General features: G+C 42.2%; 1 protein-coding gene across 1 annotated transcript in view; it reads left to right on the top strand.

Annotated features, from left to right (window-relative positions):
- LOC138505004 (astacin-like metalloendopeptidase) overlaps positions 1–13,143 on the top strand; it is a 213,812-nt gene that overhangs the window by 118,123 nt on the left and 82,546 nt on the right. The window contains exons 4-5 of the mRNA XM_069625362.1: positions 5,350–5,490; positions 5,581–5,698. Of these exons, the coding sequence (XP_069481463.1) occupies positions 5,350–5,490; positions 5,581–5,698 (259 nt within the window). The remainder of the gene's footprint in view (positions 1–5,349; positions 5,491–5,580; positions 5,699–13,143) is intronic.

The raw sequence follows: 13,143 nt of genomic DNA on the forward strand, positions 1-13,143 counted from the left end.
AGCAGGTTACGGTACGGCGGTCGAGGATCGATGGTAGCAAACTGGTACCAGATGCGCAGGCAAGTCGATTCCATGCAGAGGCACAGAGGTTGCTGTTTGGTGGACCACCAGGGTTGTTCCGAATGACTTACAGGAGCAACGATGACGAAGATGGTTGTTCAAACAGTACTTTGAACACTGCATGGCAGTGGTACTTCTTTCGGTCAAGCCAAGGCATTGATGAGCTTCAGCTGGTGTGGTGCGGCATCAAACGGAGACGAAGCGTAAAAACAGCAGTTCGTAGAATGCTGAATGCCAAAGGCAGCTCAGGAGAATCCTGGCGGGTTGCCCAGCTTTGAACACACTTGAATCACTGTTTGCAACAGGTCGATGTTGAAAACACAGAGATCTGACTTTCAAGGAGCTGTGAGTCCCACTCAAGGGTTTCAAAGCCAAAATGAGTCATTTTAATTTGCTCCCAAACATTGGGAAGGCTGGCATATACCTTCAAGCTTCCTGAAATTTGGTGAGATCCTGAGCAACAGTGTGGCTGGAAAAGTGGAAAGTCTTGATTCAACATTAGAGTTCACCCTCAATGGTCCTGGGGATGGTTAGGGGACAGAGATCACCTCTCCCTTTGAACCTACCTACCTTCACCTCACAACTGGAGGGCTTTAGAAAGGACTGCTCTCCCAGCAGGGTACAACAAAATCTTCTTCAAGGGTTGAAGTCCAAAAGATGATTTTAAATGTTAAAGTCCACAAGTGATTGGACTAAAACTAGCCTGCCTTAGGGCTTTCATCCATGTTCTTGAAAGAAGTGAAATCTGCCCTTCTGACATCACACCCAAAGTGCATTGTGCTAGGGAAAGTGGAGGAGACAGGTAGGAAAGGCAGAGACAGAGAGAAACCAGATGGTGAAGCACTCCCTGAACTGTACAGAGCTCTCCTTGTCTGCACTAACCCTGCCCCTTCTCTTCTCAACAGGAATAAAAGAACAAAGTGATTCAATTCCTCAGTGCTACATTCCTGCCAGCAGGGGCAAGGTGCAACCGTTCTGGGGTGAATAGACATAATCCTTCCAAAGCTCAACTGGGCCTACAGGGCAGCTAAATGTGTGATATTAATTTGATATGGCTTGGATAACAATGAGAACTGTTGGCCACCATACTCTAAACTCAGGTATGGCTTACATGTATAGTTTACATTGCCATGTTGACAACATTCTTATAGTTATAGTTATGTTTGGAGCAGGGGTGCATACCTTAAATGCAGCCCCTATGATGCAGAGAGATGGATGTCACATCAGCTGTCAAGAGGGCACCTGTGACCACTGGTAAAGCAGGTGTTACAATTCAGGATACTGATTCATTAGAGTACATGTACAAACAGTAATTTTGGCATGAAGTTCATGGAAGAGGAATCTGATCAGCAAGTTTCCCTTTCAGGGATGGAATTGCCTGTATCATTCTAGCAATTAAGAACAATCAAAATAAGCACTTCTACACCCTTGCCAGATGGCAATTCCTCACAGACACTATGGACAAGAGAGAATGGGATGTGATTCTTCTCTCTTTGCATTGCGGCTATTGCCACTATGGGGGAAGCACCAGGAACTCTTGGTGTTCCTGGTGCCAACAATGAATGAAGAAGCTGCAGGTAAGTGGGTCAGGAGGGGAAGTGGGGGGGTCAAGCTAGGTGTTAATTTGGGATGGTGGGTGGGGGGAAGGGTGTGCACTTACCTGCATCCTGACAGGGAAGATGGCAGCCTCACACCTCTGAGGAGGTGCAGAAGACAGAACGCAGGCTTTACCATGAGGTAAGGCCCCCGTTCCAAGCTTCCTGATTGGCAGGGAGGCCAACTGACTGCTCTGAAGGGGTGCTAGTTAAGCAATAACCATAATGGGTGGTGGTATTACCGGGTCAGGCTTGAGTGTAGTGAGGGCCTTAATGTTAGCCCAGGGGCATTACCACACCCAGTAATACTCCGGCCGGAGGGGTTCATAGCTATTAGCATCCTGGAATGCTTTTCCGGGATGCTAATAGTTGTGTGTTTTAAGTTGAAAAAAGTCATGGTTTCTGTTATTTAACAAGATGGACACCATAGACCTAGTAATGCCTGCGCAAGTCAGGTTTGAAGAAGCTGCAGGTAAGTGGGGCAAGAAGGGATGTGGGGGAGGTTAAGGTGGGTGGAAATTGGGGATTGGGTGAATGGGGCATGATGGAGCGCTGACTTGCATCACGGCAGGTAAGATGGTGCATCCTGCTTCTGAGGAAGCTTGGAACATGTGCTTTACCATGAGGTAAAGCAGTCATTCCAAGCTTCTTGATTGTGTGGGAGGCTGACTGGCCTTCTGCCAGTCCCATAATAGATATTATAACAGTAAATTTCCATTAGCATGTTATTTCAATCAGTCAAAGCACACTATATATATTTTAAAATTAGTCTTAAAGCACTGACAATTGGGTGGGTGGTAGATCTAAAATTCTCTTTCAATGGGAATCCTTTTGCATACATTCATTGTCAAATCAGTCGCCAGAAGGAATTCATGGGATTTTAACATGTTCCGCATTTTTGTAAATGTTCACAATTAATTTTTTTGAATGTATGATTTGTTTTTTGTTAAGTCCTTTGTATCTGTTCAGATTGCAATCAATGAGTAAGTCTTTGGAGATGGATAGAGTATGTTTTTCTTGTGGACCCTTCCACTTCCAGGCTGATTTTTATTGGCAAGTGTGTTTGAATATCTCATAATAGTCCTTCAAGCATTTTGGATGTGTCATATCTGCTTTTGTGGTCAAATCGATGGCAGCAAGAGCATTGGAAAATATATTGTGAGGGCAAGACTCTTTCATGTCAGGGTCATTATTCTGATAAAGGAGACACCTGATGAAGAACCCTCTACTAGAGATGTTATGGGAACTTCTTTAAATAATTGGAATTAAAAATGTGTATAGATAATTGAAAAGTGAATTAAAGCAATATGATCAAACATGAGCTGTCATTGTTAGAGACATTGAACCAACTGGTAGTCGCAGATGACATACAAGTGATTAATTATTTTATATATTCTAGTTTGTGTACTGCATAGGAGGCATAAGTCCAACACCAAGCCAATAATTGGGTGTGATTTTGGCTGCATGCCTTCTCATAAGACAAATGTGATAATGGATAGATTATTTTAATATATGTGGTGAAGCTTGAAAGGGCCTAAGGCAATCACCTACTTAGTGATGACTCTGTCTGAATTGGATCAGCTGGGTGAAATTCTGTATCTGAATGATAAAACATATTTGGGTCACAATTGATACTCTTGAGTTTGGCTTCCTTACTTTTAAATATAAGCTTTCAAATTTGAGAGCAACCAAGTATATAATTCTGAAAACACATTATTTAGATTAATCATTGTGAAAGAAGATCTCCCTATGTATTTGACAACAATGGCTGTGGGATCTTGCATGGAGCTGTCCCTCTATGAAATCATAACAATGTTTTTACTTCTATTAGGATATGGAGATCTTGGGTAAAATTGTCAGTGGAAGTTGGGGGTGAGGATTGAAAGGAAATGTCATGCCATGTTTTTAAACTGATGTTGGATTGCAATATCCATCTTCTTCCGACCAGAAAGTACTTTTCAGGAAATACTGGTCACCCCAGAAAATCTGTAAACTAAGTCTGAAGACTGATGACACATGCTTTCTATGCGGGATGCACCAAATAAATATCTCAAATATGTTGTCACTTTTGAAGGTCACAAAACAATTAAACTGATATATTTCCAAAGGTGGACGTGGCTCGAGGATTGGTCTTTGTTCATTCAAAAACTTTATTCCAATTGTGCGTCAGTGAAGAATTTTTCATGGCAACATGGGGTATCAGAGGATTTCTTTCGAGAGCAGTCCTGGTGGGCAAGAGTGGGATTATCGATAGTGGATATGAAATGGTTCAATTCAAACATTGGGAAGCCAACAGGAAATATGAGGAAATATGTGGGTTATGTATGGATATGTTTGTGCAAGCCTAGATACTGATGCATGTTGAAGGGCTTGGCCTCCTATTTGTTCCCCAGCTCTAAACACGTATCAACTCTGTTCCCTATTGTTTGTACCTTCACTTCTGTCACACGTTCTTCTGTTCTGAGGCTCTTTCACTGCTGTTGTCTTTGGTGTTACAATGCTCATAGTGGGTCAGATGTAAATGTGACTGATGCATTAATTTACATGTTTGAATTTCTGATTGTTGTCCTCTACAATATCTGATGACATCCAAATAGTGTTGTTACATTTACACTTTTCCCCATTTGTTATTGCTTAGACCTTACTTTTTTGTAATGCATTTTGTGAGAATATAATAACATTGTCTAAACAAAATAATGTCCATGAACATTCTTTAATTTCCTCCAGTGCTCAGGCTTCTTCTGAGGTAACTTCGTCTCTCACCTGCTCTCAAACCATGTCTTGCTCTGCCTCTCCAACCTCCCATTTCCTTTTCTCTTGTTCTGTCACCTGCCTTCCTCTGGCTTTGACTCTTACTTACCCATGATTCACTTGTCTGTAGGCCTTTCTCTTCGCTGCTGTTGGCACTCTTGTTCAGAGGAAATGTTACCACCCTTTGTGGGGGATCAGACCGATATGCAAATGAGTAGTCTCCTCTGGCTTAAGACATATTGCTAAATATGCTTGAGGTGCTCTTAGATGGGCTATAGATGATATGACAAGCTATTTTAGTTTGTGTTCTTTCTCAAAGGAGGAATTCTCACATAGGTGGCTAGTGTTTGAATCCCCTAGGATTTCGCCAAAGGTGAGTGGGGGAATCCAGACATGTATCCAGACATGGACCTCTTGCTCTGTTCCTAGATAGACAGCAGCACTTTAGCTGCATCTCACTGTTGATGTTCGAAGAGGCAGAAACACCTTTCTGGGCTTGCTGTTGGTTTTCCTGCTCAGGGTAGGTTTGCCTAGTGTTTCAGGTTGGACTGCCTAGGTGGGTAGGATTATTTTGATACACTAAAGGACATTCTCTGATATTGCACAGAGAGGTAAGACATGATTGTGTTACATCCCACACAACAGGGTGTTTTAGCTTTTGTTCCTTCTCAGTAGGGGACTTGACACATTGTTGGAATACTTGTCTCTTTATCACAACCAGATGGTGAAGCACTCCCTGAACTGTACACTGCATTCTATTGCCCCCTTCTTCCCATGATCTTCATGCCTTTGTCTCTCTCCACATCCTTCCACTTGTTTGTTTACAGCCTTCAAGGCTCCCTCCCCACAGCATTTAATAGGCAGTTGGTTTATATTTGTGTCTAGGATAGGCTCTGTGTTGCTGATCTAATAAAAATCTAATAAACATGCATCGTCTTCCTAGGTGCCAAGATCCCACTGCAGAACACGGATATTCCTCTGATAACTAGACGCAATGCTGTCACCTGTTCAGATGGCAGATGCCTCTGGCCCCGATCCAGTGATGGCAGAGTTCTGGTGCCTTATGTTCTGTCTTCTGATTTTGGTAAATTCTCTACTTCAGAAATCCATAAAATACAAGAACATGTTCAAAATGCTGCTTCAAATGACAGAATTACTTTCTGCTCTCTTCTAGATGTCAATGCAGCAGCTCTATTCACGTCTGTCATGCAAGATTTTGCAGCGCTAACTTGTGTGAATTTTGTACCCCGCAAAAAAGAAACAGACTACTTGAACATAATCTCAGGGAGTGGGTAGGTCTCACGTGTGTCTTTTCTGTAGCAATGCCACTTTTATTCAAAAAGGGTTTAACTGATGTTAGCACTACCAGGCCAACATGAATAGTGCAAAAACCAACATTAAAGACTCTCTTTCCACGTATATACTGACATATCTCCTTCCTTCCTTCCTTCCTTCCTTCCTTCCTTCCTTCCTTCCTTCCTTCCTTCCTTCCTTCCTTCCTTCCTTCCTTCCTTCCTTCCTTCCTTCCTTCCTTCCTTCCTTCCTTCCTTCCTTCTTTCCAAGGTGAGTGGCAACCTTTAATGAGGGTGTTGGTAAGCAGTGATTCTTGACCTGTATTTGGTTCTTATGATCTGTCTCTAAGTGTCTGTCAGTTTCTCCCAATTGCTCCCTATTTTACAGTATGTCTGTCGGTTTGTCCCACACACTTTATGTGATTCCCAGTACATATCTGCTTGTGTTTCACAGGCCCCCTCTCACTGGCTTTCACATTCCCTCTCTGTATGTGTTTGACAGGCTCTCTCTTGCTTTCAGTTTCATAGTGTCTGTTGAATGGGGATGTTTCTTTCTGTGATTAACAGTCAATGACCATACATACAGTATTTCTGTATGTGCATCCTGGTCTCCGTGGTACTAATTACCCATTATTTCTAAATATATCTTTTACAGTTTTTCTCCTTCTTGGTATTTCCAACTTCCCACTTTGTATGCTTTCCACTAGGTTTCTGTGTTTCCCCACCCCCATTCCCCAGACATTCTGTTTCTTTGTATCTCTTCATGTGTTCTTCAACCTATGTATTTATATTGTTCAATCTCTTTATGCATGTTATATTTCCACCGTCATTCTCTATCATTTGTCCCCATCCCTCTTCAAAGTCCTTCTCAGTATGAGTTTCAAAGTCTTTGTCTATGTCTAAATGTTCTTCAAGGTGTCAGTCTGTAACATGGTTGTATGTATTTCACAGTCTCTCTTTATCAATCTTCCTCTCTCTCTTTCCCTCTCTCCTTTATAGGGTGGCAAAAGCCGCCCTATAGTTAAGGTGAGGCGAAGTCCCAGAAGAACCCCTCACAATTCTATCATTAATGATCGGAGTTGACAGATTTGACCGAAATTTTGAAATGATCAAATTACCCACAACCCCGACTGAAAAGTTTCGTAAAGATTTGTTAAAAAATTTAAAAAAGTGAAATAAACATTTTTTTTAAAGTTCGGCCGACTTCCCATTCTTTTTCCCATACAAAAACAAGGTAAATTTTTGCCAAAGCGCAGAGCCCAAACTGCTGGATGGATTTGGACCAGGTCTTGGGCACAAAGCGTTGACTCGCAATCAATGTATGGTTTGGGGTTATTCCGTGCAGTAGTTTTTTATATATTTGATGGAGCAGGGCATGCCCCCTTCCCAAAAATAGAGATATTTAGGGGATTTACCCAAAACCGGGGGTTTTCAGAAATGAAACGACCACCATGTTTGTTTTCTCTCAATGAGAGGGATATCCACGGCTATAGCCAAGGATGTTGGAAAATGAAACGCAGGAAAACAGCTATTTTCCGTTAAAAAAACATGCAAATGCCATCAGGCTAGAGGGAAAGGGTGGTACCAACAGAACGCATACCCACAGAACGACCCCCAACAATAAGTACAGATTATGAAACAACCAGAAAAGAATCATTGGTGGTTAACCTTTCAGCATTTACTCTGTCAACTACACACCTAAGTGTTCTCCAGAAAGGCAGCTCTTTTGTACCCAAATCCTCACATGACCCATTTCAGACTAGAATTGAAAACACTCAATTGATGAGAAAAATACGGTTGAAACAGTTTTTCGCTAAGAACACCTACGAAGGAGCACCTGATGTCACGGGACTACATAATAAATCCACCTATTATCCGCCACCACACGCAATCACAGTGGAATCCCAGACCTTCAAAAAAGTCCTACTCCAGAAACTAGAAGAAATTGAAGCAGAAGAAACCAACGGCGGCTTTCAGAACATGACAAAAATGGAAAACACAGCCCTGAAAGAACTATAGATGAATGGAGATATAATTATAAAACCGGCGGACAAAAGGGGAGCTAGCGTCATCATGAACAAACTAGATTATGACAGTACGGTGAATACCCTGATAGAAGATCGCATGACTTATCATAAACTTGGAAGCAACCCTACAGAGAAACTGCGGAATATGAAGCAGAAGCTGAAGGCTACATCAGTGCCAAAGACGCCACCTTTTTGAGTCCACGACATCCTAGGCGACCTGCCTTTTACACCCTGCCCAAAATCTATAAGAGTATCTCCCCAATACCTGGGCATCGATAGTCTCTGGCATTGGTTCCATTTTAGAGCCATTGTCACAATTTGCTGACTTTTTCCTAAGAGAAGAAGTCAGCAAAATGCGCTCGTACACGAAAGATATTACTGCAGTTCTTGTGCATTTGAATAATCTCACTCTGGAGAGCCAAGACATTTATATCGTGACTATGGACATTGAGTCTCTTTATTCAAAAATCCCTCAAAGAGAAACTCTGAAAGTGATCGAGAAGGTATTACGAACTAAACACTCAATGCCCATCACACTGATTATGCAACTGGCAGAAATAGCCCTGACCAAAAATTACTTTCAAATGAAGACAACTACTATGAACAAATAGCCAGAACAGCAATGGGGGCAAGCTTTGCACCATGCTAGCGAACTTATATGTCACAGATTTTGAGGAGAAATTTATATATTCTGAGACCAATCCCTTTGCCAGCAACTTTGTGAGTTGGCGCCGATACATTGACGATATATTACGATGGAGACAGTACAACATTGAACAACTTCAATAGATGGATCAATGAACTCAACCCGGTTCTCAGATTTACACATGAGGAAAGTAAAACAGAAGCCACTTTCCTTGACCTCAAAATCATGAGAATGGGACACCCCTTTGAGACCGCAGTCTTTCAAAAACCTACGGACAAAAACTCTTTACTTGACTACACCAGTTTCCATCAAAGGTCATTAAAAGAAAATTGACCTTTTGGCGAGTTCCAGAAGCGAATATGATCGACAAGCGGAAAGACTCGCAAATAACCTGAAGGACAGGAACTATCCATACAGAATAATAAAACAAGCCAGTTCTCGTAAGTTACAGCTACATCGACACTGCAAGACAGCAGAAATAAGCATCGTGTAACAGGGGTACGCAACCAGTGCTACCCTAAAGCAGGACTTTGCGAAGTTATCACAATTTTATAACTGTGCATATTATAACTTAAGTATGGACTACACTTCTCATCATCCTTGGGGGCACAGTGGTAGTCACAATGTGTTTCACGCGACCAGAAGACACGAATATCTCCTCAATGCGATAGTGCAGAAACACATAATATTGTGGTAGCTCAACCCTAATCCACTACAAAGCACAATGCCGTGACCGAGAGAAAAATAACCGCTACCTATGAGCGCAAAATCTAAATTGATGTTGTAAGGATATCAGATAGAAGCATCCTTCCACATGGGCACGCAATTACTGCTACCCTAAAGCATGACTTTGCGAAGATATTGTAATAATAACGGTGCATCAAAGAACATGAGTGTGGACTACATTTCCCATCTTCCGTGGGGGCATAGTAGCAGGCACAATGTGTTTCACGTGATTAGTGGATACAAGACACAAACATCTTCCCAGAACAAAGGTGCGGAAATACATAACATTCTGGTAGCCCAACCTTAACCCATCATTAACCGCATTGCCGCGAGTTAAAGGAAAAATAACCGCTGTTTAGGAGTGAAGAATTTGGGTCACGTGAGCGTGACACCGACATAAATACAAACAGGAATCCTAAATGGCATCTACACGAACCGGCGAACGAGACGCGGCTTTCAAAAGAAATTAAGTGAGAAACGATGACCGGCCCCAAAGTAGAGATAATGACTATATATTTGCACGGTAGCCCTGTTTACAACTATGAGCTGACCTAGACGTCTACGAACTACTAGCCACGTTGAAATAGGGATTAAGGTATACAATGGACCATGGAATACTGGCGGATTAGCAGTTAATGATGTGATAGCCAGAAAATGTGCCAGTACACATGCCCGCAATGCCGTATAGTCAGCTACAATTCGAGATGTGTAGCAATGGCTATACACCACCAATAGGGGGCATAGATTTATACAGGTTACTGAAATGCATATGCATATCCACAGGCTACTGTCTAAGGTACCATGTGTTTTCTGTCCAGAGGAGAAAACCTAAAGGGCAGAAGCACTGATCCTATACCTTCCACTGCACAAGATCCAGTAGCGAAGACTGGTGACTAAGCCACATTGCTGTGTCTTGCTGAACTATACTACCCCTATGGGGATAGTTAATCAGAATACGAGAGAATGAGTTACCAGCATTGATCATTCATTTATCCACAGATTCCAGTATGGAACAGATATAGTTGAATACAAGAATCGCTCATCAAAGAACAGGCAGTAACAAGACAATACTGCCCATACAGGTAAGAAATGTCTTACCTTTAGAACATGTGGAAACACATTCCCACACATTGAATAGCAACAACCCATTATTACAAGCACCATAAGACTGATGACAGTTCCACTTGTCTTTTCTTGTCGTTTTATCCTATAGGATTCAGGGATCCATTCATTAAGCCCGATGGACACCCGAAGACATCCTCATAGCCTTCATACACTGAAGATTGCATATAGAATGCTACACACATAGGTGTTCGTCCTGAAGAAAGTGGCCACTTACTGATCCCGCTGAAACCGCTTGACTCTTTCTCGAAGTAGTACTGGATTGACGATCCAGACTCTGATACCCCACATACACAGATGAAGGGGGCTCGTTGTTGAAGCAATTGTAATCACTATTGCTATCTAACTCACAGTTAGGCGAACAGAAATATAGTGTTTTTAACAGTCCCAGACTGTTGACCACAGGGAAAATGTTTTGCGTGATAAGCCATATGCGTTGGAGGCGGCAACATTAAAAGACTAAGACCGACCCCCACCACGTATGCACTTACTTTTAGAAACTAGGAAAGTAGTGAGAGAGGATAGGGATAGTACCTCTACACTCCATTTGTAGTCGGCACACCAGCACCTACTAGGGCTGGTAGCGACTGTGCAGGAGGTTACTTACCTACAGGGCTATCTAGTTAGCACTAGGGATTCAGTATTAGGAATAACTTTTTAACAAATATCCTTCTGTCAATTTTGTGATATAAAAGTTAAGGTATAGACGGGAGGTGATCACCTTTTGACTCTAATCCGTTGTTACTTTAGAGGTGGGAGGTGTCATGAGGGCACTAAGTGACATTTGGGAGTTGGAGGGGGTCTAGGGATTGAGTTTACAACACAAAGCTTCATGCAGCTTCGGCTATAGCCATGAATAGCCGACATATGAAAGCAAACTGTGTCACAGAAACAGTGTGTTTTCTGGGTGAAAAGGGAGAGGGCAGGGGAGGTGAGGAGGCAATCTGGGGAGTGGAGGGAGCTGGCAAAGATGAGGGGGGCTCTTGGTGTGGGCCCAGAAAGCATTTTTGGGGGTATTTTGCCAATATTTGTAGCTACAAAGGACTACATATAGCCGATGGTATGTGTAGTTTGCTACCCACAATTACAGTTTTTTGAAAATATATTTGTACAGCTATAATGACATCATGGGTGAACAAAAACTGGCTGTGACATGATTGCCATCAAGGCCTCCCATACATGCTGTAACCAGGACAGGCCTTGCTTGGTTTCAAAGTGAGGAAGGGGCCAGCCTCCTCAAGCCATGTTGCCCAATAAATGAGACAAAGCTACAAGACCACTTAGAGAACGGACTGGCCCTTTCCTTGCTTTAAAGCTAAGCAGGGTTAGCACTGCTTTGAAGCTAAGCAGGGTTAGTCCTGGCTACTGCATCGATGGAAGACCGAACAGGCATCTGAATGATATATTTTTTTAAACCGTGCTACTGTCGTTCCTTGAAGGTTTTGCGCTCAAAGAATATTTTTTCCTTGTTTTGAATTGCATTCTGGTATTTGTAGGCTCCCAGTCAATAACAAATATATACATATATTTTTACAGCAACAACAGTGGGTTTCTCATCCATGCAGTAACTGGCACAAACCCTGCTTAGCTTCAAAGTCAGGAAAGGGTCAGCCCCCTAAGGCCATGTTGCCTAATATAAAAGCACCCCTGACAAGAACACTTAGAGAAACATGGCCTAAGGGGCCTGGATCCCTCCTTGCTTTGAAACTTAGCAGGGTCAGTCCCGGTTACTGCATTGGTGGCAGGCAGTCTACAGTCCTGAATTCTGTGTGTTTTCTTGGTTTAAATATCTCATAATACAAAGCATCTACATAATTTTTTCCACCCATGATACTGTCAGTCCTTGACATTTTTGCACTCAGAGACCATTTTCTTGCCTTCGCTGATTGCGTTCTGTTATTTGTAGTCTCACAGTGAAGATGGAAGGAATAATGCCACAATTGTACACTTTTGCCTAACATAGTTCTATAAGGATTTATATATTTGAGTGGCAGTATGGTATGCATATTTTTCAATTCAGCTTTATAAAGCAGAGTATTGTTGAAAGCCAGATATGGGGGAAAGGAGGGGAAATAATGACAGGTCAAGTAAGTCATGAGTATTGGCCCACGATGTGGCAAGAGAGTTTGCAATCCTGGACACTGGTGCAGTTATTTTCCCTTGATTGTGGCTGCTTTTTAGGGCACCAGGAAAGGATACATGTGGGTGGACAGCGTAACTTTTTTTCAAAGAGTGGATAGAACCGTTCTGGTTTTTCTGAGGTTGGTAAGCTTGCTCAAGTATTTGGATACTAGGATTTTACTCAGGTTGTCATGTTCCCAGTGCAGGCGCTTACCCACAAGCACTTGATTCATATTGGGATTTTGTTTTCCATGGAATATTTCACTACAGATTGCTGGGTTTAAAAGGTAAGCACCGTTTATACTTTGCAAGCATATTTATTGGAAGATTTCCTCTCTCAGGTTATTTTTCTGGTGTTCATTACATTTTTTTAAAGTCCAATTCTATTTTCTCTTCCACACTTTCATGGAAGGAGAAGGTCAATAGAAATACAGTTGTAGATTTCACTGTAAAATATATGTTGACTTACTGTGCATTTATTCATGGGTGCCAGCTTTTGAGTTTCGCTGTGGGGGAAAAAGTACCTGGGTATATGTTATTCTTGCAGCTGATCTTTTTTTAGCCCTTTCCGTGCTGCTTAAATGCGGTTAGTTGGGGATGTGTGATGTATCACAACAGTCAACAACAGACGAGCCAAAAAACAAGGGTGCAATTCCCACCCAGTATGTGCCCCTCCCTACCCAAAACCCACCCTCCTGGCATCTTTTTGAGCTAACTCTATTATGCAGTAACATCACACTTTGTGCTGTCCAGCATATGTCAGTGGTATGTCTAAGCAGTATTCTGCAAGTTAATAGCTTAAT

This window comes from Ambystoma mexicanum, chromosome 11, assembly GCF_040938575.1.
Source record: "Ambystoma mexicanum isolate Mex_15411 chromosome 11, UKY_AmexF1_1, whole genome shotgun sequence".
Taxonomy (NCBI): domain Eukaryota; kingdom Metazoa; phylum Chordata; class Amphibia; order Caudata; family Ambystomatidae; genus Ambystoma; species Ambystoma mexicanum.